The sequence below is a fragment of the Miscanthus floridulus genome, chromosome 10, assembly GCF_019320115.1.
Source record: "Miscanthus floridulus cultivar M001 chromosome 10, ASM1932011v1, whole genome shotgun sequence".
NCBI classification, from domain to species: domain Eukaryota; kingdom Viridiplantae; phylum Streptophyta; class Magnoliopsida; order Poales; family Poaceae; genus Miscanthus; species Miscanthus floridulus.
In genome coordinates this window covers 38,528,981-38,553,729 of record NC_089589.1, presented here as the reverse complement: position 1 = coordinate 38,553,729, position 24,749 = coordinate 38,528,981, and the positions used below count along the sequence as shown (strand labels likewise).

The 24,749-nt window shown below is 40.9% G+C and overlaps 2 protein-coding genes and 1 long non-coding RNA gene across 4 annotated transcripts; all 3 read left to right on the top strand.

Annotated features, from left to right (window-relative positions):
• Nucleotides 1-2,405: 2,405 nt before the first annotated feature.
• On the top strand, nucleotides 2,406-6,811 carry LOC136490049 (uncharacterized). Of its 2 annotated transcripts, none has more exons than XR_010767484.1 (6): nucleotides 2,406-3,005; nucleotides 3,095-3,363; nucleotides 3,452-3,565; nucleotides 4,209-4,263; nucleotides 4,961-5,034; nucleotides 6,602-6,811. It is a non-coding gene; the product is annotated as an uncharacterized lncRNA (long non-coding RNA). The 2 variants fall into 2 exon arrangements; XR_010767485.1 differs by lacking the exon at nucleotides 6,602-6,811 and adding an exon at nucleotides 5,518-5,774.
• A 3,067-nt stretch (nucleotides 6,812-9,878) lies between these two features.
• Nucleotides 9,879-16,079, top strand: LOC136490048 (TOM1-like protein 3). The gene is made up of 10 exons (XM_066486546.1): nucleotides 9,879-10,118; nucleotides 10,230-10,388; nucleotides 11,402-11,480; nucleotides 11,974-12,072; nucleotides 12,153-12,266; nucleotides 12,461-12,630; nucleotides 13,534-13,615; nucleotides 14,364-14,449; nucleotides 14,530-14,766; nucleotides 14,975-16,079. Exons 2-10 carry the CDS (start codon nucleotides 10,282-10,284, stop codon nucleotides 15,753-15,755), a joined length of 1,755 nt encoding a protein of 584 aa, XP_066342643.1. The 5' UTR covers nucleotides 9,879-10,118; nucleotides 10,230-10,281; the 3' UTR covers nucleotides 15,756-16,079.
• Nucleotides 16,080-18,008: 1,929 nt separating this feature from the next.
• Nucleotides 18,009-24,177, top strand: LOC136486515 (TOM1-like protein 3). The gene is made up of 10 exons (XM_066483428.1): nucleotides 18,009-18,217; nucleotides 18,329-18,487; nucleotides 19,500-19,578; nucleotides 20,072-20,170; nucleotides 20,251-20,364; nucleotides 20,559-20,728; nucleotides 21,632-21,713; nucleotides 22,462-22,547; nucleotides 22,628-22,864; nucleotides 23,073-24,177. Exons 2-10 carry the CDS (start codon nucleotides 18,381-18,383, stop codon nucleotides 23,851-23,853), a joined length of 1,755 nt encoding a protein of 584 aa, XP_066339525.1. The 5' UTR covers nucleotides 18,009-18,217; nucleotides 18,329-18,380; the 3' UTR covers nucleotides 23,854-24,177.
• Nucleotides 24,178-24,749: the final 572 nt, after the last annotated feature.

The window sequence follows — 24,749 nt, the reverse complement described above, 5'->3', positions numbered from 1 at the left end:
TCTGATGACTGTGATCGTAATTTTAAGAGGCACGAAAGGCCCTCTGCGCATAATCAGTTGTACCCATAGTTGGTGAAATCCGAGTTTGAGCATAATTGCTTGGAGATAATTCCACTCAACCTGGTCATAAGCTTTCTTCATATCTAACTTCAAAGCACAACACCTGAGATCTCTTTTGCTTCATGAAGTGTAGACACTCATAAGCAGTAATAATATTATAAGTGATAAGCCTGCCCGGCACAAACGCTGACTGTTCTTCAGATATAATCTCCGGCGGTACCACTTTGAGTCTATTGGCCACCACCTTTGATACAATCTTGAAGATGACATTGCAAAGACTTATTGGTCTAAATTGACCAAGCTCCTCCGGACTAACAACCTTTGGAATTAGCACAATGAACGTGTCATTAATTATAGCCGGATCATCTTCACCACTAAGCGCCCTCAGAACCACCGATGTGATTTCCTTGCCATAGAGGTCCCAATGTCGCTGGAAAAAATAAGCAGGAAAACCATTCGGGCCGGAGCCTTAGTTGAAAACATCTGGAAGAGTGCTTCCTTTACCTCCTTTTCTGTAAACAGTGCCATCAAACCTTCATTCATCTCCGCTGAAACTTTAACAGGCACCAAATCCAGAACAGCTTGCTTGTTTCGTGTATCTTCTAAAGTATAGAGATTTCTGGAAAAAATCAGTAGTCATCTCGCCCATCTCCTTCTCATCAGATGTAAACTCACCGTTCGACTTTCTGAGGTTTTTTATCATATTCTTCCTCCTTTGGCTCGCTCGGAGATGAAAAAACTTTGTATTCCAATCCCCTTCCGCCATCCATTGAATTCTCGAACGCTGACGCCACATAATTTCCTCCCTGTGATGCAATTCATTTATTCTTTCAATGGTCTTCAACTCAGCCTGAGAAGGCCCCAATAGACTGGGGTCCGCCTGCATCCTCTCCAGATCCTTCTTCAAGGACTGTAACTCTCGTCTCACGTGACGAAAGGTTTGTTGCTCCCAGCTGCCCAAGTGGTTCGCCACCCCCTTTAGCTTGAGCTGTAGCTCCTTTACTGTCACTGCTGCACGGTCTTACTATCATGATTCGGACAAGGATGAAGTGAAAGCCTCATGCGCTTCCCACATCACCTCATATCTAAAACGGTGACGCTTCCTCTGCATGTTGTCCGCCCTACGCCAGGTCAACAAAATGGGTCCGTGATCGGACGCCACTGCAACAAGGTGATGTACCACGGCACCAAGGAACCGCAGGTACCAGTCACCTGACATAAGCGCACGATCTAGTCGAACTCGGCAATATGATCCACCACTACCTTCTTTTCAAAAGTCCAGCACCGGCCACTAAAACCGATATCAGTTAGGCCGCACACATCGACCATCTCTCGAAACGCCACAATCTCAGCTGCACTTCTTTCTTGAACCCCAATATGTTCCGAGCGATGTAGAACTTCATTGAAATCACCAATACAAACCCAAGGCAAAGGAGATGATGATCTGATAAACTTGAGCATGTCCCAAGTCTTATGTCGCTCACTCAATTGCGCCTCCCCGTAAACACATGTAAGTCTCCAAGGGTCAGTGCCCCCCTCTATAACAATAGCATCGATGTGATATTGTGAATACGGTAACAAAGACACACTGATATTATTATTCCAAAAAAATCCCAAACCACCACTACGGCCATTACTACTGACAGCAAAAGCATTATCATAGCCGAGTGTCTTTTTCAAGCCCTATACCGTGATTTGTGCACCTGAGTTTCAAGAACATACAAAACTATAGGGGCGGCACTCTTCGCTAATTCCGAAGCTCTTCGACTGTCGCGGCATTGCCAAGCCCGCGACAATTCCAGCTCAAGCAACTCATTAGGACAGCAGATCATCCACATTCAGATCGCCACACATCGCTCCTACCTTTGAATTTTCTGCCGCCATAGCGTCGCAAGAACCCTAACGGGTGCGCAGCGTCAAGGCCGAGCAGTTGAGCTAGTCAACCCCTTGATCGGCCCGAACGCGCAGCACCCACCAGGGTCGCACGAAGCCACTCGATCGAGGCCAAAAACCCTCAACGACGGGAATCGCTGCCAAGGTCGCCAGACCCTAGGTGTGCCCTAGGTCGTCCCTACGAGAACGCTCTTCACTTATAGAAATTGGCATTTGCAGATGTAGGATTGTGCACGTGAGTAAAGATAAATCTCTCACAACTAATAAAAAGACTAAAGACAAGACACCGTTGTGGTTCGACAAAAAAAATTCCCCTCACCTTCCTATCCTTCACGTGCGATCCCCCGTGCGATAATAACTTCGCGGTCCGCCTGCGTGCGTGCGATCCCTCCGCCCAAAAAAAATGTGCCCGCCCGACGCCTCTCCTGCCCACGCCCCCTTCCCGTGCCCTCGCCCGCTCGCGCACCCACCCGACTCCTCATCGTTTCTCTAACCCTAGCCGCAGCCGGTTGACCTCGCCGTTCACGCCTGCGCCGTCGTCCTCGCACCACCCTGATCCGCGTCCTCGCTGCCACCCCGAGGGCACGAAACCTGGTCGCAGCCGCTGTTGGCAGGCGCGGGCGCTGGCCGTCTGACCGTAGCCCTAGCCACTCAGCAACGCAGTGCGCGCGGGTGCGAGCGCGGGACACACGGCCGCTGCCCCGACCGCCCTTGGCGAGCGCGCGCTGCCGCCGCGAGCATGGGCAAAACCTACGATGGACTCAGCCGCCGCCTTGCCACCGCGGCATGGAGCACGCCGCCGCACCTCCCAATGCACAAGTCTGGGACTTGGCCCTCCTGCCCCATCCACGCCCTAGCCCCCTCCACTGCCTCTCTCCCGCCGACGCCAACACCCCGCCCCTTCCTCTCCTCGCGCTGGCCTTCATGGATGACGGTGCCCATATCCGCTGCGGTTTTTCCACTCCCCAAATCAACTGTACCCCTTAGCCATGGCCACCGTTTCCAGGGAAGATGCGGTTCCATCTTATCTGTGGCGATCAACAGTATCTAAGGTGGTGCCACCACCTTCCCTTTTGACTTCCCCATCAAATTGTCTCTATCGACTTCAAACCCATCCTGGATTTTGCCTCCCCCACTGCAGAGCCCTTCCCCAATCGACAACGGTAGTTCCTGGTGCTGCACATGACCATGGCGTATTGGCGTAGGTGGTGATGCAGATGGCGTTGGGGGGCCTGAATTCAATGGTGTTGACCCCGACCACCGTGGCATTCTCAATCCCCACGAACACCAAGAAGATCATCAAGGCGGCCGCTGAGCATAGGCACGGGTGGACGGGCGGTGACGTTGGTGGTAATAAGGCAAGCATCAGCTTTGGCGACTCTGCCGCCATGGACATGCCCAACCATGAAGGTAATAAGTCTGATTCCCTGGTTTTATATGCTGAAGAATAGGTGTATATACAATGTACAAGTAATTTTTTTTTTTGAGATTGCTGCAGATACAACCTGACATGTTGAGTGCATACGCATTAGGGGAATGCATTTTAAAGGATGAGCTGGTGAGCTTGCTGCATATACATGCAGACATGGACATCAACTAGAAGGCACTACAGGTTTATTTATTTGGGATATTGAAGAATACGAGTGTTTTCTGTATTTTGTATTGCTCCATTTAAAAGAAACACAACAACCTTCTAATTTGCATTGCAGGTCTAGCTTCTAATGTGTGTATGCAATAGTTGCTTAGATGAAACATATGCGGTCGGATGCTCCATGTACGAGCCTTTTCCTATGACAATATTTGCGGCAGTTGCTAAGATGAAACATATATATGCAGTAGGCTTTATGTGTCTATTTATTAAGTGATTGTCATCCATTGTTATGAAAACTCTGTTTCATTATATGTTTCCTAGGACCAACTGTTTGTTAGGGTGATCAATTCCTGCTAGATGTAGTTATTTTATTGTTTCACTATAAAAAGTTGAAAGCTATCCCCAGGTGTAGTAATAGCTGAAGCAGACTCTTGAGCTATGAAAAACATTTATAAAGCAATTGATGCTGGAGTAGTATATATGGTTGTAAATAAATAATCCTAGTTCTTTCCTGAACAGATATTCATACTGTCTTGCTCATAAAAGTTGATCTTCAGAGTTCATACCAATATGTGGAAGTTGTAAAAAGAATTTTTTTAGTAATTGACATATCTTTGTATATGCAAATGCAAACCAACTTGGATGCCTTTCTCTGTTGATTCAGGAACATAGACTATGTCAGACAGGTGCTTCTTCAAAACCAGGACTACCAGATTAAGGTATCCAACGATTTTCGATGGTGATTTTTGTCTCCTTTAGTCTAATCCTTACATCTTTGGTCCTTGCTTCTGTAACAGTAAGTGCTCAAACTTTAGAAATTTGGTGGGTGGACGTTGTAATGTTGTAGTCTCTTACGGCGGAATGCACAACATGCTGATTAGGTGCACATGGTTATCTATTTACCTTGCTTTTAATCGAATTATCACTCAATTATAGCAATTTGATCAGGTGAGTGTAGTGCTTGGCACTGGTTGCCAACCTTGATGGCCTGGCCAATATGGGATAATTGATTGCAATATTCAGAAATTATTTTTTGCGGATATTCAGAAGATGCTTCTAATCATACGTTGTGGTGTACTTCAAAATGTGTTGACACCTGTAGTAAAATGTAGACAGTAAGACACTTACTGTGTTCCATATCAGTTAGAACTCTCACGGTTTACCAAGTCTATGTTAATTTTGTCATCATTTATTTATTCCGTGTCAGTAAATTGCTGACTAAAGCCAGTAATGTATAGGCAATGTGCGCAATGGCTGCATTGCAATGTTTCATTCTACCTTCTTATCTGCACATAGCGGAAATTATGATTCCTTCTTTATCTACATGGTTCAAAGCCTTTTGAAACAATTTTTTTTCAGATAGTCTGCTACTTTTCCTTTTTTATCATTTTTGACTGACCCTTCTCCCATTAAAAGACGATGCGGGATGAAAACAGGGCAAACTAAAAGGTGCCAATGGAGAAAACTGACTGAGGAACAAGAAGCACAAGGTGATTGATTTACATGTTCGCAACTTGCTTGATGCCTCATTTGTAGCAAGGAATGTTTCTTTTAGATGCATAGTGTAGATACTAAGTTCAGAAAATTCAGTCTCATGTGATGCTTAAATTTAGTCACCATATTGTCCACATGATTTGCTAGGGCTAATGAAATTGTTGTTTTTCCAATGTAGTGACCATCTGCTAACTCAGAGAGAAAGAGCACTGAAATTCTTGAAACTATTCCCACTAGAAAATGATTTGGAAGTGCCATCATATATGTTGAGTTAAGAAAACATCATATATGTACATGGCAGCTTTTGAAGATTTTTTTGTTACAATAAAATTTCAATCCATCGAACTTACTTACATGTATGAGTATCCTATTTTTTTAGCCTTTGAGTATCCTGTTTATAGCATATTCTTATTGGAAACAATTTTTTTGGTACGTTGCATTGACATTTAATAACAATGAAGCCTCCCTGTTTTTGTTAGGAACAACAATCTTGATGCTTTGGCAATAGTGAATGTCCAGATTCAACGGAGGATGATCACTGTACCTGCTTAATTTTTGTAGTCACTCATATTTTGTTGAGTTTTAGTTCATAGATGCGATGAGGAAGATAATTATGCTTACTGGTTCTCGTTCTTCATACCTATATATAGGCGTAGTTATATGCACAAGTTTTTTTATCTGAACCTGTTGCCTGATGTTGACACTGATTTATGAATGCATGCTTCCTATATGGTTGGATGGAGTATTTGTTGAAATTGGGATGATTTAATGATTTAACTTATCTTGGTTTCTATGATTCAGTAGAAATACTTTTTTGACGAAATCCCTTGAAACAAACCTTTGCTTTAGATTTTAAGACTTGTTTTGTTGTTTTGACGAACCAGCTTTTCAGGACACCAAATCTTAACGCTGTAGTGGACAGAGCGTTGGCATATCAGCCTCCCTTGATCTCAATTAATGTTCCTGTTGCAACGTGCAGATCTAATTTTCTGTTAAACTTCAGAGGATATTTAGGGGACCTTAATATTCAAACCTGAAAATAATGTTATAATTAAAGTATCTTGAGCTAAGCACTTCTCTTTCTTATTAATTATGTGTCCTACAAGGGATCTGTCGACAAATGTATTCTTTTAGTTAGTGGCATGTTAGTTCTTGAAAAATTACACTTGATTTGTGGCAACCTATTCAATCAAAATATTGCATTTCATTTTATGCTTCTTCTAAGACTAAAATTAAGTTAATCTATTTTACTGTCTCAAGACACTACTAAACTCCTCCAATAGGACGTTGGACCTGCGCGGGGCTGAAATGATCTGGACTGTATGCTCGCATGGCTTTGATATGGTTCCTATAGGAGTGTCAGGTGCATAATAGTGTGGAGATAGTTTTCAGCCCTCACCGTGCATTTTTTCTTGCAAGTGGTTGATATATGAACTAAACTTCAATAAATCATTTTTCCTGTTTCTTTGATATATGAACTAAACTTCAATAAATCATTTTTCCTGTTTCTTTAATATATGAACTAAACTTCAATAAATCTTTTTTCCTGTTTCTGTGTGGCAGGATGAGATGGAGACCTTCACCACCCTCAAGTGTCAACAAGATGAAGGACGCCTTGTACCATGATTTAATGGAGTTGGTCCCTTTGTTTCAGTGCCCGTGTTTACGACTTCTAATATATCTGCTGTATTCTACTGTTTGATGAGTACACATATATGTTATTATAGCTCACTAGCCCGCGCAACTGCGCGGAGGTTCCAGGAAGAGCTGCTAAACTATATATATTGCACATTTTTTAAACTTTGGCTGTTTCCATGTATTTAAAGATGTGGGTTACTATCTGTGAAAGTTTTCATATATATTACATATTTCTTAACGTTGGTTGTTTCCTTCACTGTGTTAATTACATGAACTTTGCATTTTGGATTAAATGTCACTTTAACGTTGGTATTTAATTTCACAGTACTGTTATTTTATTGTGCGATTCCTATGTTTTTAGTATAAAAATTTAGTTGTTCCGTAGTAACGCACGGACACGCCACGTGGTGAATGAAGAAAGGCACACATTCAACTCGCAAATGAAATGAGCCAAGCCATACTCTTTTCTGGTGGGCTTCCGTTTCGGACACATGTTAGGTGGGCTGAATTGACAGCCCTATGTACGTGAATGGGCCCTAAATTCGGCCCACTCATAATGTAAGAATCATCTAGTAGGCCCTTTTTTGGGAAGAAAGCTGTCCGAATTTATTTCCCAGTTGGACCATGCATGGTCAAAACGAGTTTTCAGACGTTTCCTATTTCAGATCAGATAATGATGTGTTGACTTCTTTTTTATATCTATCTACTCAAAAATATTTGTTTCTTATACGAAAAGGCATGTCCTCTCCGGATAAGGTAAAACTAGAGAGAGAGGGGAAAAAACTTTTACAGGATGACAACATTTTCTAGAAGATCATTGGTCACTGCTACTGCTAGTCCCTCCTCAGTCCTGACTGTGACAGATGTGGCGAGTACTGATGAATGGCCATGGTGTCAGCAAACCCCATGAAATGTGCAGGGCCTGGGGCTTGTTCGTTTGAAGAAATCTGGATGAATTTGGAGGAATTTGTGAGAGAAAAATACTATTTTGGATGAAAAAAGAAGTAGATTAAAACAGGTTTAAAGACACGTGAACAGAATTCTGCATCATCAGCAGTGGGGGCCACGCACGCTGCCGATCGTCGTCAAATGCGGAAGTTTCCGCTGAACGAAGCGGGCGCCGGGCGTCGTCAGTGAGCCAGTGGTGGAGACATCTCTGCTCTGGTCCAACCAACGGACTCACGACTCGTTCCTCGTTCCTCGTTTAAACATAGCCATTCCATCGAATCTTGCGATACATGCATAGAGTATTAAATGTAGATGAAAAAAACTAATTGCACAGTTTGATTGGAAATTGCGAGACGAACGTTTTGAGCCTAATTAGTCCATGATTGAATACTATTTGCCAAATAAAAACAAAAATGTTATAGTAGTCAAATTTCCAACTTTCACCCAACTAAACACGCGCTAAATCTCTGTGTGTGTTTGCATGATTATTTCGATTTTCATTAGTCGGCATCGGCAAAGCCAGCGTGCCGTACTTAATTATCGAGCCTGGAACTGAGAGTTCCAGATGAACATGATATTCTGTTTAAGCAAAAGCAGAATACTATATTGCCGTACTTAATTAAGATTCCTATAAATTATAAACATAAGTTCCAAATAATATGTTATGCACACAATTAAGCAAAGCAGGTATTGCTAAATAATATTTTTCTGTTTGGAAAGAATGTAGGTCCTGTTTGATCGGCTGGAGACATTTGGATGTCGCCATTGAACATCTGTGAATAAAAATACAGTAGGTTTATTTATCTAAAAAGTGCTTTTGACACTATACGACGCTGTTTTGTTTTTTATGTTAAAAAACTGACCAGCTGGAGTGAGAGCCTCCGGGGTTTTTTTTTTTTTTTTGAGCACCAGCCTCCGGGTATTGGAAACTTTTCGTTGCCCATGTGAGATTCGCTTCAATTGGGAGTTAAAGTCAAGATGTGAGGAGTGCAGCTAGTGTTTTTTATGTAAATTATACGAAAATGTAGCAACCAATTAACAAAAAACGAGATACTCTCTCCAACATTTTGGCAAAATCATTCTCCATAACGTAACATTCTTTTGCTCTTCACTTGAAATATGTGAAGAACAACATAGAAAACTGAAAGTTGCTTGCAAGCTAAGCAACCATATCACCATCACATATGAAAATGTTGATCGGCATCTTTCGCATGTCAACCACACAGCTACAACATTCAACTTTCTGAGACGGTAACAACTAGCCAAACCAAAACTCGATCCAAATGACGAAATCAATCAATCATATATTTATATAAACATCACCATCAAGATGGTGTCCAAACCTCTCCCAAAACTTAAAACCAACGGAAGAAAATAAGAGCATTTTTAGCAGTCCTCCAATACAACTCTCCTAATAATATGGTATTGGGGTAGCCCAATATCACTTTCTAGATTTATTGGGAGAGATGCTGCAGCATTACCCCAATATATCTCCCCCAATACCCATACGAAGGTGGGTCCCACAGGAGTGTAAGAGAAAATATGGCTGAAAAATAATAGTTGGGATGGTCCCCATGGTATTGAGGGAGTTATATCTCCTCCTTTGTTTGAGGGGAGATGAGGGAAATATTAGTAGCAACCAAAAAATGTGAGAGGTATTGAGGAACTGTCGGAGCAAGAAAAAAAAATATAATTGTCCCAATATAACAGTTTTACGGGGATATGGGAGGTATTGGGAATGCTCTAAAAACTGCAGCCATCTATTCTCACACCCAATAAATTGCAAACGTAGCCCAACCAAAACTTGATCCAAACAGCAAAGTCAAACACATAACATCACTATCTACCATCCTGTTCGTTTGGCTGTGGCTTGTCATAAACGATCGTAAATTTTCAGTCGGAACAGTATTTTTCTCTCACACAAATCAGCCAACAATACTTCTTTACAAACCAGCAACGATACGAACCAGCCAACCGAACAGGCTGATCTCCCAAAACTTGAATGAAACCAATTGAAAAAAAAAATCATAGGCCATCTATTTGCACCAATAAATCAAATTGATCCATGTAGCAAAATCAAACCTGAAATACAAGACCCGTCCTGATCCAGATGTTCAAAATTTCTGCCCAAAATTCCAAACCGACAAAAAAATAATAAAGAATTATTGGTATCCCTCGTATTCACAATGGCAAAAAAACAAAAACAAAAACAAAAAAAAAGTCCATGAGCGCGTTTTTCTCTTCTCCCTTTCGTGCCGCCGGCCGGGTCTACTCTCATCCCGTCTTGTAGCTGCAGCTACCTTCCTTGGCCCCTCAAAATCCTCCAACCAATCCCACCAGCTGCTCATCTCGAATCCACCCCGAAATCTCCCACCACCCGCACCGTCCACCCAATTCGTGCGCGATCAGCTGCTGACCGGCGCTCAGGGATCGGGAAAAGGAGGCTCTTTGGTGGTTCTTGCGGGTGAATCTCGCGGCGATTCGCTCAGATTTGGTGAGGATTCGGGTTCTTGCGGGGTCAAAGTGGGTTCTTCGGGCGAATTCCTTCGCGGGATCGGTGGAAAGGTGGGATCTTGGCACTGATTTGGCGGGTTTGGCGCTGCAGGATTTAGGGTTTAGGACGCGGTGGTGGTGATCGGTTTGTGCCGCCGGGAGAGATGTCGGCGGCTGTGGTGTGCGCGGAGAGGGCGACTAACGACATGCTGATCGGCCCGGACTGGGCGGTCAACATCGAGCTCTGCGACATCATCAACATGGATCCCGGGTCTGACCAAAGTTTCCCTCCCTATCTACTTTCTGTGTATGATTTGTTTTTTCTTTGATGATATGTCTGGATCGGTATTGCTGCCGAACAGTGTAAATATGCGCTACTGATTTGCTACAGTATTCATCCTGGGAGATCGAACAGGGTTTTGATGGCATTATTTAACCCATTGATTTGTTCACAGTGATTTACTTGTGATTTCCTTTTATTACCCATTGCAAGTGCAATGTCTCAAACTTGCATTGTTTTAGAACAGTTACGTAAATTCAGTTATCCTGCGGCGATACGGTACTGCTTGATTGGTTCTATGGTCCTTTGAATCTGCTCCACTTGCTGCGGTGTTTTCATTACTGATTGCTGCAAATGAATGTGTTTTCCTGTTTTGATTTCTCTGTACTTCTCTTTGCACTTGATTAGGAATTTGGAATCTTAGGTTTCTGGTTGTTAGAATGGAGGGTGAGATCTTTATCTAATGATGAATAGTTTGTTGTTGGTTAGTTGAGTCATGGTCTTGTTGAGGGTCACCAAATTTTTGTGGCATTTGTTGTTGAGGTGCTGGTTTGGCGTGGCGTCATGTTTAGTCATGAAAATGTGAACAGTGAGGGCTTTTGAAATTACACCAAAAAGGGATTTATTATTTTTGGTCACTTTTAATCCTGTCTAGAGTGCGCTTAAGCTTCTGTCGTCTTTGTGGGTTCCTTGAATTACCTATGCTCCAAAGTTGATTAACATGTCCCTCTGAGGAGTGTTTTTTTGGCAAATTATGGACTTTCTATATTACAATATTGAGGTATGGAATGTAACTATAATATGCTTTGCTCTGTACTATTTGTTTGTGTCTTTTCATGGTTGGGTGATGCTTATCACAAAGTTTGTTTGTTGTGCTGGATTGTTGAATGTGGAGTTTCCAAAGTTACTAATAGGAAGTTTGCATTTTCTTATCTCACTTACCATTGACCATTTGTCATTTTATATGCTTCATAACATGCTGATAGAAGCTTTTTGAAATGCAGACAAGCAAAGGATACACTCAAGCTCCTAAAGAAACGTCTTGGAAGCAAGAATTCAAAAGTGCAAATTCTAACACTTTATGTGAGTTCTACTAGACTTATCCTTTACTTTTAAAAAAACAGAATTTTGACATATTGTGAATTCACTTAGCAATGTTTGGGTCGTACAAGATTAGCAATATTCATTTGCTAACATCATGACGAAAAGCTTTTAGAGTCTAGTTTTTTCCACTACGGACGAGCTGAATTTCATTACTTGAAAGCAACGAAATTACAATAGTTTGTACCAAAATCAGACACCTGCATCTGACAACCACATAACCACATTGAAAAGAGCACGCAGGGCTCTTTCAATTGGCTCAACAGGCTCTACGACAACAACCATCAAAGTTTAGAGTCTAGTTTCCACATTATGACTTGTTTCATAAACACAGAGTTTAGTCATTTAGGTTTTACATTAGCACCTCCATTATTTAGTTTTGGAAAATTATGATCATAACACATAGCTTTTGCTGATGTTCATGCTTCTGTCCTTTGAGCTGATGTGATGTTTCTGACTTGTTCCCTTATGGCAGGTGCTAGAGACTCTAAGCAAAAATTGTGGGGATATTGTTCATCAACAGATTGTTGAGCGCGACATATTGAGTGAAATGGTTAAGATAGTAAAGAAAAAGGTGATGACAATACCTGTTTGATGCACTGTTTTTTCTGCATTCATGTGCTTCTATGTTTGATATTTGTTTCAACTTTTCAGCCAGACTTAAACGTCCGAGAGAAGATATTGAGTTTGATTGACACATGGCAAGTGGCTTTTGGAGGTCCATCCGGAAAATATCGACAGTATCATGCGGCTTACCAAGAACTCAGGGTACTATCGGCTTTTGTTACCGAACTCTTTCTTTGTCCTGTTCTTATTTATATATTTGTGATCATGGAATCTGAATTTTCTAGTTACCCTGTTTCCCATTTTCAAGTTTCTTTGATTCCATCTTTTGAGTTTTGGACTGCATACTTGTATTAGTTCGCCGAATCTTGATTAGTACATTATCATAATGTTTGCAGGCTGCTGGTGTTGATTTTCCACCTCGTGAGGAAAATTCAGTCCCGTTGTTTACACCACCTCAAACTCAACCGTTAAGACATCCACATCTGTATCCACCTCCAGGTCAAAGCTATGAAGATGCTGCCATACAAGCGTCTCTTCAATCTGCTCCTCCTGCACCTGCCCTCAGGTAGTCTTTTGTGTGCTTACCAATGTGATCTGAGCTCTGGCCTTTGTGATTTAGTTTCTTTTGCATTGAGGAGTTATCATTTATGTTTAATGTCCATGCGTTGAAAGGAGTACCACTAGTATCATCATCTTATGTTGATATTTCATATTTATGCTTTTATGTAGGTTGTACCTTGTCTTGTTATTTTCTCCTTGTTGCAGCCCATGCTTAATAATTTATAAAAATTCTATTCTGAATGATTGCTCACATTTTTTTCATACTTCCTGTAAATACAAGATTTTTAGATAACACAAAAACATGGTCGAATTGTTGAAATAAGCATGTCTGAGGTCTGCAAAATATACAGTCCCATAAAACAGCAAACACATGGTGTCCACAAAATATGCCTCAGCACACAACAATTTTGCAGGACTAAATGTTTTAAAAATAAAGCCTATTGATGATCACTTCTAGGTAGCTGGGATGATGATGATGAAATCATGTATTAGTTTCATCTCAGTTGTTGCTGCTACCCCCTTGTTGGTTTTAATCAACTTCAAACCATACTAGCAAGTAGCAATGTGGCAGTACCTTGATTATGATTATATCTGCTGTGCCCCCATTGTGCAGACCACATGCTCATGAGACTAGGTCCAATCTATTCTTAAAAGGTTCTTATTGCATTGGCAGTTCTTTGACCAAACATTTATGAAACGATGTTTTTACTGTCAATACAGAAAGAACGTGTTGTTTATTTCCTTTCTGAAACTTCTTAGTTACATAGTTTACGAGTCAAGTTTCCATTGTCATGCCAAACAACTCAAATTCTGGAAAGTTTGTCGCTGTTCATATTTTTTGTTTCACAAAATCTTTGCAGCGCAATTTTAGTTTTATTTATTTTCTGTGTCCATTATTTTTTTACAGTCTGAGCGAGATTCAAAGTGCTCGAGGGATTGTGGATGTGTTAGATGAAATGTTAAATGCTCTGGACCACCGGCATCCTGAGGTGACGTTCTTATAAAGCACTAAGTTCTAGAATGTTTCAGTACAATCCTTGGATCACTTCTATAGTTTTATTTTGTCATTCAGTACAAGTTATTTTGTAGTGATGTTAGCTCTACTATACCCTTTTTTTTGTTCAATTAAAGAACTTTTTGGCATAAACCATTTGATCTGTCAATGATCTTTGTGCTATGCTATGTAAAATTATAGTTGCATCTATTATATTGTCATGTTGATAGCTGGTATTACTCCAATTATTTCTTAGGTAGGATTATCAATGTTGTTGTGCAAGTATTAATCAAGTTTACATTGGATTGCTTTTTATTTTAAGTATTTTTACCCATTTCCTGATTTATATATATGTGTTTTGAGTGAAGTATATTATTCCATTGTGAGTTTATCATATTTGTTCAAACAGAAATGTCGTGTAAGTAACTCGGTGGTGTGATAGCTTACTTTTCCATTGGGCTCCTAATGAACCATGTTTTCCATAAGGACTCAGGGTGCAGGAATTCGATTGAGATTTCAGCCCTGTAATCTTTTCTAGAAGTTGGTCTCATTTTGCATAAATCGATCTTTGTCAAAATGCTTTTGGTCTTCAATGACAGATGAGAATTTCAAAGCAAGTGCATTTAAACAACTGCTCGTCTAATTTTTTTATTTGTTTAGGCAAAGTAGTCTTGTCTCATTCTTTCTTTATCTTTTATCATGCTCTTCGGTGTGGATTGATCTGATTGGGCCTCATACTGTAGGGTGTAAGGGAGGAGGTCATTGTTGACCTTGTTGGCCAATGCCGATCATATCAATCTCGTGTCATGGATCTTGTTAACAGTACTGGGTATGATTTTATTTTGTTGTTTCTTTTTCCTTGTATTTTACACCAATGTTGTAACAGAACATCCTGTATTCTCTCTGCAGTGACGAGAGCCTTTTATTTCAGGCTCTAGGACTAAATGATGAGTTACAGCGTGTTGTTCAGCGTCATGATGACATAGCAAAGGGGATCCCTCCTGGTACTGGAGCACCTGTACCTTCTTCTGGAAATGTCAACCAAGGGACTGCCCCACCTAGGTCCACTGCGGTTTCATTTTCCCCACTTCTAAATGTACACGAGGACGATGAACCGGAAGACGAGTTCTCTGTGCTTTCCCGCAGGTAAGTTATTTAATGTTTTATGTAATATAAGTTATTTTAATACATGCTACTGTTATTTCAAGTTTGGGGGATTGTTGTATATAAAAGTAAAACAAACTATGGAAAACAAGTTTTTCTTTGGTTCATTTTGTGCTACTAAAGCCTGTAGGAAGAAACCTACAGGGTTCTTTTATTCATTGGCTGATGTACAGTATATATATGCTTGTAGGTCTGCAAGGGATGGCGCAGTAGCACAGAATAATCTGCATTCTGCTCCAAGAAATGAAAGGCCGTACCCAAGCCCACTTCTCCCTCCACCACCAGCATCTAAGAGGCCTGTTTACACTGAGGCAAGCAGTATTGACTATCTTAGTGGTGACTCATACAAGTCAGAAAAGGTTTCAGATGATTTCATCAACCCAACTGCTCCAGCTAACATATCTACATCATCCGATTCAAAGCCAGAAGCGTATCCACCACCAAGTTATGGTAGCAGGCCAGACAGTGTGTCTGACGACTTTATAAACCCAACTGCACCTAGCTTCTCTGCGCCTTCTCGTCCTACAAATGAGGAGCCAACCCATTTGTCTGTGAAGCAGCAGGAGAGTCTACCTGACGATGACTTCATTAACCCAACTGCTCTTCCTGGTTTTTCATCGTCTTCGGCTACTAAGGAGTCTAGTGAAGATCTACCAAAGGCTCCATGGGAAGCGCAGGCTGCTGCAGGTTCCCTGCCGCCACCTCCGGCGAGATATGGCCAGAGACAGCAGTACTTTGAGCAAAACGTGTATTCTGGTGGGAACAACGGAGGTGGCTACGATGGACTTTTGACACAGACTGAAAGCCTCTCCCTGAACCCACGGAACAGTGAGAATGACAAGAGTGCATCACGGCCGACAGCATCCCGCCAGGCTAAACCCGAGGACTCCCTTTTCAAGGACCTGGTCGACTTTGCAAAGACGAAGCCTTCATCTCCGTCGAAACCAGCCAACAGCCGCAGGACCCGCTGAAACAAGTCGTGCGATACCTGTACATCGAGTCGTCCAGCTATTCGTTTCACAGGTTAGCAGCGGCTTTAGATTATACCCCGTGAAATAAGGGCGTTTGAAGACTGGTTTTCATTGCATTGCATGAGAAATTATTTTGGTTGTGTTTAGAATCACAGCTGTCAGATACGGTACTTGGTCATTATCCTGGGTGTGTCATGTCTAGTTAGTTGCTCTTAAATCTCTGTGTTGTCGGCTTTACTTCCATTTTTTATTACTTAGCTGTGTATATATATGTTACCCGATTGGACAGCAATATTCATAGTTGAGTTTGCAACTTGAGGACGACCTGGCTGCCTATTTTCTGTGTGGATAATAAATTAGCTGCAAAATAAAAAACAAAAATGTTATAGTAGTCAAATTTCCAACTTTCACCCAACTAAACACGCGCTAAATCTCTGTGTGTGTTTGCATGATATTTCGATTTTCATTAGTCGGCATCGGCAAAGCCAGCGTGCCGTACTTAATTATCGAGCCTGGAACTGAGAGTTCCAGATAGAACATGATATTCTGTTTAAGCAAAAGCAGAATACTATATTGCCGTACTTAATTAAGTATTCCTATAAATTATAACATAAGTTTCCAAATAATATGTTATGCACACAATTAAGCAAAGCAGGTATTGCTAAATAATATTTTTCTGTTTGAAAGAATGTAGGTCCTGTTTGATCGGCTGGAGACATTTGGATGTCGCCATTGAACATCTGTGAATAAAAATACAGTAGGTTTATTTATCTAAAAAGTGCTTTTGACACTATACGACGCTGTTTTGTTTTTTATGTTAAAAAACTGACCAGCTGGAGTGAGAGCCTCCGGGGTTTTTTTTTTTTTTTTGAGCACCAGCCTCCGGGTATTGGAAACTTTTCGTTGCCCATGTGAGATTCGCTTCAATTGGGAGTTAAAGTCAAGATGTGAGGAGTGCAGCTAGTGTTTTTTATGTAAATTATACGAAAATGTAGCAACCAATTAACAAAAAACGAGATACTCTCTCCAACATTTTGGCAAAATCATTCTCCATAACGTAACATTCTTTTGCTCTTCACTTGAAATATGTGAAGAACAACATAGAAAACTGAAAGTTGCTTGCAAGCTAAGCAACCATATCACCATCACATATGAAAATGTTGATCGGCATCTTTCGCATGTCAACCACACAGCTACAAACATTCAACTTTCTGAGACGGTAACAACTAGCCAAACCAAAACTCGATCCAAATGACGAAATCAATCAATCATATATTTATATAAACATCACCATCAAGATGGTGTCCAAACCTCTCCCAAACTTAAAACCAACGGAAGAAATAAGAGCATTTTTAGCAGTCCTCCAATACAACTCTCCTAATAATATGGTATTGGGGTAGCCCAATATCACTTTCTAGATTTATTGGGAGAGATGCTGCAGCATTACCCCAATATATCTCCCCCCAATACCCATACGAAGGTGGGTCCCACAGGAGTGTAAGAGAAAATATGGCTGAAAAATAATAGTTGGGATGGTCCCCATGGTATTGAGGGAGTTATATCTCCTCCTTTGTTTGAGGGGAGATGAGGGAAATATTAGTAGCAACCAAAAAATGTGAGAGGTATTGAGGAACTGTCGGAGCAAGAAAAAAAAATATAATTGTCCCAATATAACAGTTTTACGGGGATATGGGAGGTATTGGGAATGCTCTAAAAACTGCAGCCAATCTATTCTCACACCCAATAAATTGCAAACGTAGCCCAACCAAAACTTGATCCAAACAGCAAAGTCAAACACATAACATCACTATCTACCATCCTGTTCGTTTGGCTGTGGCTTGTCATAAACGATCGTAAATTTCAGTCGGAACAGTATTTTTCTCTCACACCAAATCAGCCAACAATACTTCTTTACAAACCAGCAACGATACGAACCAGCCAACCGAACAGGCTGATCTCCCAAAACTTGAATGAAACCAATTGAAAAAAAAAATCATAGGCCATCTATTTGCACCAATAAATCAAATTGATCCATGTAGCAAAATCAAACCTGAAATACAAGACCCGTCCTGATCCAGATGTTCAAAATTTCTGCCCAAAATTCCAAACCGACAAAAAAATAATAAAGAATTATTGGTATCCCTCGTATTCACAATGGCAAAAAAACAAAAACAAAAACAAAAAAAAAAGTCCATGAGCGCGTTTTTCTCTTCTCCCTTTCGTGCCGCCGGCCGGGTCTACTCTCATCCGTCTTGTAGCTGCAGCTACCTTCCTTGGCCCCTCAAAATCCTCCAACCAATCCCACCAGCTGCTCATCTCGAATCCACCCCGAAATCTCCCACCACCCGCACCGTCCACCCAATTCGTGCGCGATCAGCTGCTGACCGGCGCTCAGGGATCGGGAAAAGGAGGCTCTTTGGTGGTTCTTGCGGGTGAATCTCGCGGCGATTCGCTCAGATTTGGTGAGGATTCGGGTTCTTGCGGGGTCAAAGTGGGTTCTTCGGGCGAATTCCTTCGCGGGATCGGTGGAAAGGTGGGATCTTGGCACTGATTTGGCGGGTTTGGCGCTGCAGGATTTAGGGTTTAGGACGCGGTGGTGGTGATCGGTTTGTGCCGCCGGGAGAGATGTCGGCGGCTGTGGTGTGCGCGGAGAGGGCGACTAACGACATGCTGATCGGCCCGGACTGGGCGGTCAACATCGAGCTCTGCGACATCATCAACATGGATCCCGGGTCTGACCAAAGTTTCCCTCCCTATCTACTTTCTGTGTATGATTTGTTTTTTCTTTGATGATATGTCTGGATCGGTATTGCTGCCGAACAGTGTAAATATGCGCTACTGATTTGCTACAGTATTCATCCTGGGAGATCGAACAGGGTTTTGATGGCATTATTTAACCCATTGATTTGTTCACAGTGATTTACTTGTGATTTCCTTTTATTACCCATTGCAAGTGCAATGTCTCAAACTTGCATTGTTTTAGAACAGTTACGTAAATTCAGTTATCCTGCGGCGATACGGTACTGCTTGATTGGTTCTATGGTCCTTTGAATCTGCTCCACTTGCTGCGGTGTTTTCATTACTGATTGCTGCAAATGAATGTGTTTTCCTGTTTTGATTTCTCTGTACTTCTCTTTGCACTTGATTAGGAATTTGGAATCTTAGGTTTCTGGTTGTTAGAATGGAGGGTGAGATCTTTATCTAATGATGAATAGTTTGTTGTTGGTTAGTTGAGTCATGGTCTTGTTGAGGGTCACCAAATTTTTGTGGCATTTGTTGTTGAGGTGCTGGTTTGGCGTGGCGTCATGTTTAGTCATGAAATGTGAACAGTGAGGGCTTTTGAAATTACACCAAAAAGGGATTTATTATTTTTGGTCACTTTTAATCCTGTCTAGAGTGCGCTTAAGCTTCTGTCGTCTTTGTGGGTTCCTTGAATTACCTATGCTCCAAAGTTGATTAACATGTCCCTCTGAGGAGTGTTTTTTTGGCAAATTATGGACTTTCTATATTACAATATTGAGGTATGGAATGTAACTATAATATGCTTTGCTCTGTACTATTTGTTTGTGTCTTTTCATGGTTGGGTGATGCTTATCACAAAGTTTGTTTGTTGTGCTGGATTGTTGAATGTGGAGTTTCCAAAGTTACTAATAGGAAGTTTGCATTTTCTTATCTCACTTACCATTGACCATTTGTCATTTTATATGCTTCATAACATGCTGATAGAAGCTTTTTGAAATGCAGACAAGCAAAGGATACACTCAAGCTCCTAAAGAAACGTCTTGGAAGCAAGAATTCAAAAGTGCAAATTCTAACACTTTATGTGAGTTCTACTAGACTTATCCTTTACTTTTAAAAAAACAGAATTTTGACATATTGTGAATTCACTTAGCAATGTTTGGGTCGTACAAGATTAGCAATATTCATTTGCTAACATCATGACGAAAAGCTTTTAGAGTCTAGTTTTTTCCACTACGGACGAGCTGAATTTCATTACTTGAAAGCAACGAAATTACAATAGTTTGTACCAAAATCAGACACCTGCATCTGACAACCACATAACCACATTGAAAAGAGCACGCAGGGCTCTTTCAATTGGCTCAACAGGCTCTACGACAACAACCATCAAAGTTTAGAGTCTAGTTTCCACATTATGACTTGTTTCATAAACACAGAGTTTAGTCATTTAGGTTTTACATTAGCACCTCCATTATTTAGTTTTGGAAAATTATGATCATAACACATAGCTTTTGCTGATGTTCATGCTTCTGTCCTTTGAGCTGATGTGATGTTTCTGACTTGTTCCCTTATGGCAGGTGCTAGAGACTCTAAGCAAAAATTGTGGGGATATTGTTCATCAACAGATTGTTGAGCGCGACATATTGAGTGAAATGGTTAAGATAGTAAAGAAAAAGGTGATGACAATACCTGTTTGATGCACTGTTTTTTCTGCATTCATGTGCTTCTATGTTTGATATTTGTTTCAACTTTTCAGCCAGACTTAAACGTCCGAGAGAAGATATTGAGTTTGATTGACACATGGCAAGTGGCTTTTGGAGGTCCATCCGGAAAATATCGACAGTATCATGCGGCTTACCAAGAACTCAGGGTACTATCGGCTTTTGTTACCGAACTCTTTCTTTGTCCTGTTCTTATTTATATATTTGTGATCATGGAATCTGAATTTTCTAGTTACCCTGTTTCCCATTTTCAAGTTTCTTTGATTCCATCTTTTGAGTTTTGGACTGCATACTTGTATTAGTTCGCCGAATCTTGATTAGTACATTATCATAATGTTTGCAGGCTGCTGGTGTTGATTTTCCACCTCGTGAGGAAAATTCAGTCCCGTTGTTTACACCACCTCAAACTCAACCGTTAAGACATCCACATCTGTATCCACCTCCAGGTCAAAGCTATGAAGATGCTGCCATACAAGCGTCTCTTCAATCTGCTCCTCCTGCACCTGCCCTCAGGTAGTCTTTTGTGTGCTTACCAATGTGATCTGAGCTCTGGCCTTTGTGATTTAGTTTCTTTTGCATTGAGGAGTTATCATTTATGTTTAATGTCCATGCGTTGAAAGGAGTACCACTAGTATCATCATCTTATGTTGATATTTCATATTTATGCTTTTATGTAGGTTGTACCTTGTCTTGTTATTTTCTCCTTGTTGCAGCCCATGCTTAATAATTTATAAAAATTCTATTCTGAATGATTGCTCACATTTTTTTCATACTTCCTGTAAATACAAGATTTTTAGATAACACAAAAACATGGTCGAATTGTTGAAATAAGCATGTCTGAGGTCTGCAAAATATACAGTCCCATAAAACAGCAAACACATGGTGTCCACAAAATATGCCTCAGCACACAACAATTTTGCAGGACTAAATGTTTTAAAAATAAAGCCTATTGATGATCACTTCTAGGTAGCTGGGATGATGATGATGAAATCATGTATTAGTTTCATCTCAGTTGTTGCTGCTACCCCCTTGTTGGTTTTAATCAACTTCAAACCATACTAGCAAGTAGCAATGTGGCAGTACCTTGATTATGATTATATCTGCTGTGCCCCCATTGTGCAGACCACATGCTCATGAGACTAGGTCCAATCTATTCTTAAAAGGTTCTTATTGCATTGGCAGTTCTTTGACCAAACATTTATGAAACGATGTTTTTACTGTCAATACAGAAAGAACGTGTTGTTTATTTCCTTTCTGAAACTTCTTAGTTACATAGTTTACGAGTCAAGTTTCCATTGTCATGCCAAACAACTCAAATTCTGGAAAGTTTGTCGCTGTTCATATTTTTTGTTTCACAAAATCTTTGCAGCGCAATTTTAGTTTTATTTATTTTCTGTGTCCATTATTTTTTTACAGTCTGAGCGAGATTCAAAGTGCTCGAGGGATTGTGGATGTGTTAGATGAAATGTTAAATGCTCTGGACCACCGGCATCCTGAGGTGACGTTCTTATAAAGCACTAAGTTCTAGAATGTTTCAGTACAATCCTTGGATCACTTCTATAGTTTTATTTTGTCATTCAGTACAAGTTATTTTGTAGTGATGTTAGCTCTACTATACCCTTTTTTTTGTTCAATTAAAGAACTTTTTGGCATAAACCATTTGATCTGTCAATGATCTTTGTGCTATGCTATGTAAAATTATAGTTGCATCTATTATATTGTCATGTTGATAGCTGGTATTACTCCAATTATTTCTTAGGTAGGATTATCAATGTTGTTGTGCAAGTATTAATCAAGTTTACATTGGATTGCTTTTTATTTTAAGTATTTTTACCCATTTCCTGATTTATATATATGTGTTTTGAGTGAAGTATATTATTCCATTGTGAGTTTATCATATTTGTTCAAACAGAAATGTCGTGTAAGTAACTCGGTGGTGTGATAGCTTACTTTTCCATTGGGCTCCTAATGAACCATGTTTTCCATAAGGACTCAGGGTGCAGGAATTCGATTGAGATTTCAGCCCTGTAATCTTTTCTAGAAGTTGGTCTCATTTTGCATAAATCGATCTTTGTCAAAATGCTTTTGGTCTTCAATGACAGATGAGAATTTCAAAGCAAGTGCATTTAAACAACTGCTCGTCTAATTTTTTTATTTGTTTAGGCAAAGTAGTCTTGTCTCATTCTTTCTTTATCTTTTATCATGCTCTTCGGTGTGGATTGATCTGATTGGGCCTCATACTGTAGGGTGTAAGGGAGGAGGTCATTGTTGACCTTGTTGGCCAATGCCGATCATATCAATCTCGTGTCATGGATCTTGTTAACAGTACTGGGTATGATTTTATTTTGTTGTTTCTTTTTCCTTGTATTTTACACCAATGTTGTAACAGAACATCCTGTATTCTCTCTGCAGTGACGAGAGCCTTTTATTTCAGGCTCTAGGACTAAATGATGAGTTACAGCGTGTTGTTCAGCGTCATGATGACATAGCAAAGGGGATCCCTCCTGGTACTGGAGCACCTGTACCTTCTTCTGGAAATGTCAACCAAGGGACTGCCCCACCTAGGTCCACTGCGGTTTCATTTTCCCCACTTCTAAATGTACACGAGGACGATGAACCGGAAGACGAGTTCTCTGTGCTTTCCCGCAGGTAAGTTATTTAATGTTTTATGTAATATAAGTTATTTTAATACATGCTACTGTTATTTCAAGTTTGGGGGATTGTTGTATATAAAAGTAAAACAAACTATGGAAAACAAGTTTTTCTTTGGTTCATTTTGTGCTACTAAAGCCTGTAGGAAGAAACCTACAGGGTTCTTTTATTCATTGGCTGATGTACAGTATATATATGCTTGTAGGTCTGCAAGGGATGGCGCAGTAGCACAGAATAATCTGCATTCTGCTCCAAGAAATGAAAGGCCGTACCCAAGCCCACTTCTCCCTCCACCACCAGCATCTAAGAGGCCTGTTTACACTGAGGCAAGCAGTATTGACTATCTTAGTGGTGACTCATACAAGTCAGAAAAGGTTTCAGATGATTTCATCAACCCAACTGCTCCAGCTAACATATCTACATCATCCGATTCAAAGCCAGAAGCGTATCCACCACCAAGTTATGGTAGCAGGCCAGACAGTGTGTCTGACGACTTTATAAACCCAACTGCACCTAGCTTCTCTGCGCCTTCTCGTCCTACAAATGAGGAGCCAACCCATTTGTCTGTGAAGCAGCAGGAGAGTCTACCTGACGATGACTTCATTAACCCAACTGCTCTTCCTGGTTTTTCATCGTCTTCGGCTACTAAGGAGTCTAGTGAAGATCTACCAAAGGCTCCATGGGAAGCGCAGGCTGCTGCAGGTTCCCTGCCGCCACCTCCGGCGAGATATGGCCAGAGACAGCAGTACTTTGAGCAAAACGTGTATTCTGGTGGGAACAACGGAGGTGGCTACGATGGACTTTTGACACAGACTGAAAGCCTCTCCCTGAACCCACGGAACAGTGAGAATGACAAGAGTGCATCACGGCCGACAGCATCCCGCCAGGCTAAACCCGAGGACTCCCTTTTCAAGGACCTGGTCGACTTTGCAAAGACGAAGCCTTCATCTCCGTCGAAACCAGCCAACAGCCGCAGGACCCGCTGAAACAAGTCGTGCGATACCTGTACATCGAGTCGTCCAGCTATTCGTTTCACAGGTTAGCAGCGGCTTTAGATTATACCCCGTGAAATAAGGGCGTTTGAAGACTGGTTTTCATTGCATTGCATGAGAAATTATTTTGGTTGTGTTTAGAATCACAGCTGTCAGATACGGTACTTGGTCATTATCCTGGGTGTGTCATGTCTAGTTAGTTGCTCTTAAATCTCTGTGTTGTCGGCTTTACTTCCATTTTTTATTACTTAGCTGTGTATATATATGTTACCCGATTGGACAGCAATATTCATAGTTGAGTTTGCAACTTGAGGACGACCTGGCTGCCTATTTTCTGTGTGGATAATAAATTAGCTGCACATGATCGATTGTTCGCTTGTTTTTCGTACTCAGCCGAGCAGCAAAGGTTTGTGTAGAGTTCCATGCTCTCTGCAGTCAAGTTTCCAATAGGTTGAACAACTGCATTGCATTACAATTCTGTGGCTAGTATTTGTTTCTGTTTGCAGCAAAGCAGGAAACTTGTATGTAATTCCATGGTCTCTGCAGATAGAATTATCTATGCATTACAAATTTACAATCGCCTGGTGGCTTGAATACCATTTGAGGGACGTCTCTGTTCTACATGACTTCACGGATGATACTGACGGATCTGCTGGACAATAAGAGTATTTGAACACTTGTTTCTGTTGCATTCCGAATTATTTCTGTTGCCTTTCTACTGTTGTTAGAATCAAAGAGGTCAGAGAAAATACTTGGTCATGAACTCGTGATCCTGGCCATGTCATGTACTGATGCGTGGTTAAGAGTAACTCCAAGAAGAGCATCTGTAAAAGTTGATTTCAAAAACTTGGTTTCGAAGGCTTGTAAATAGTTTGCCTCTACTATCCCAT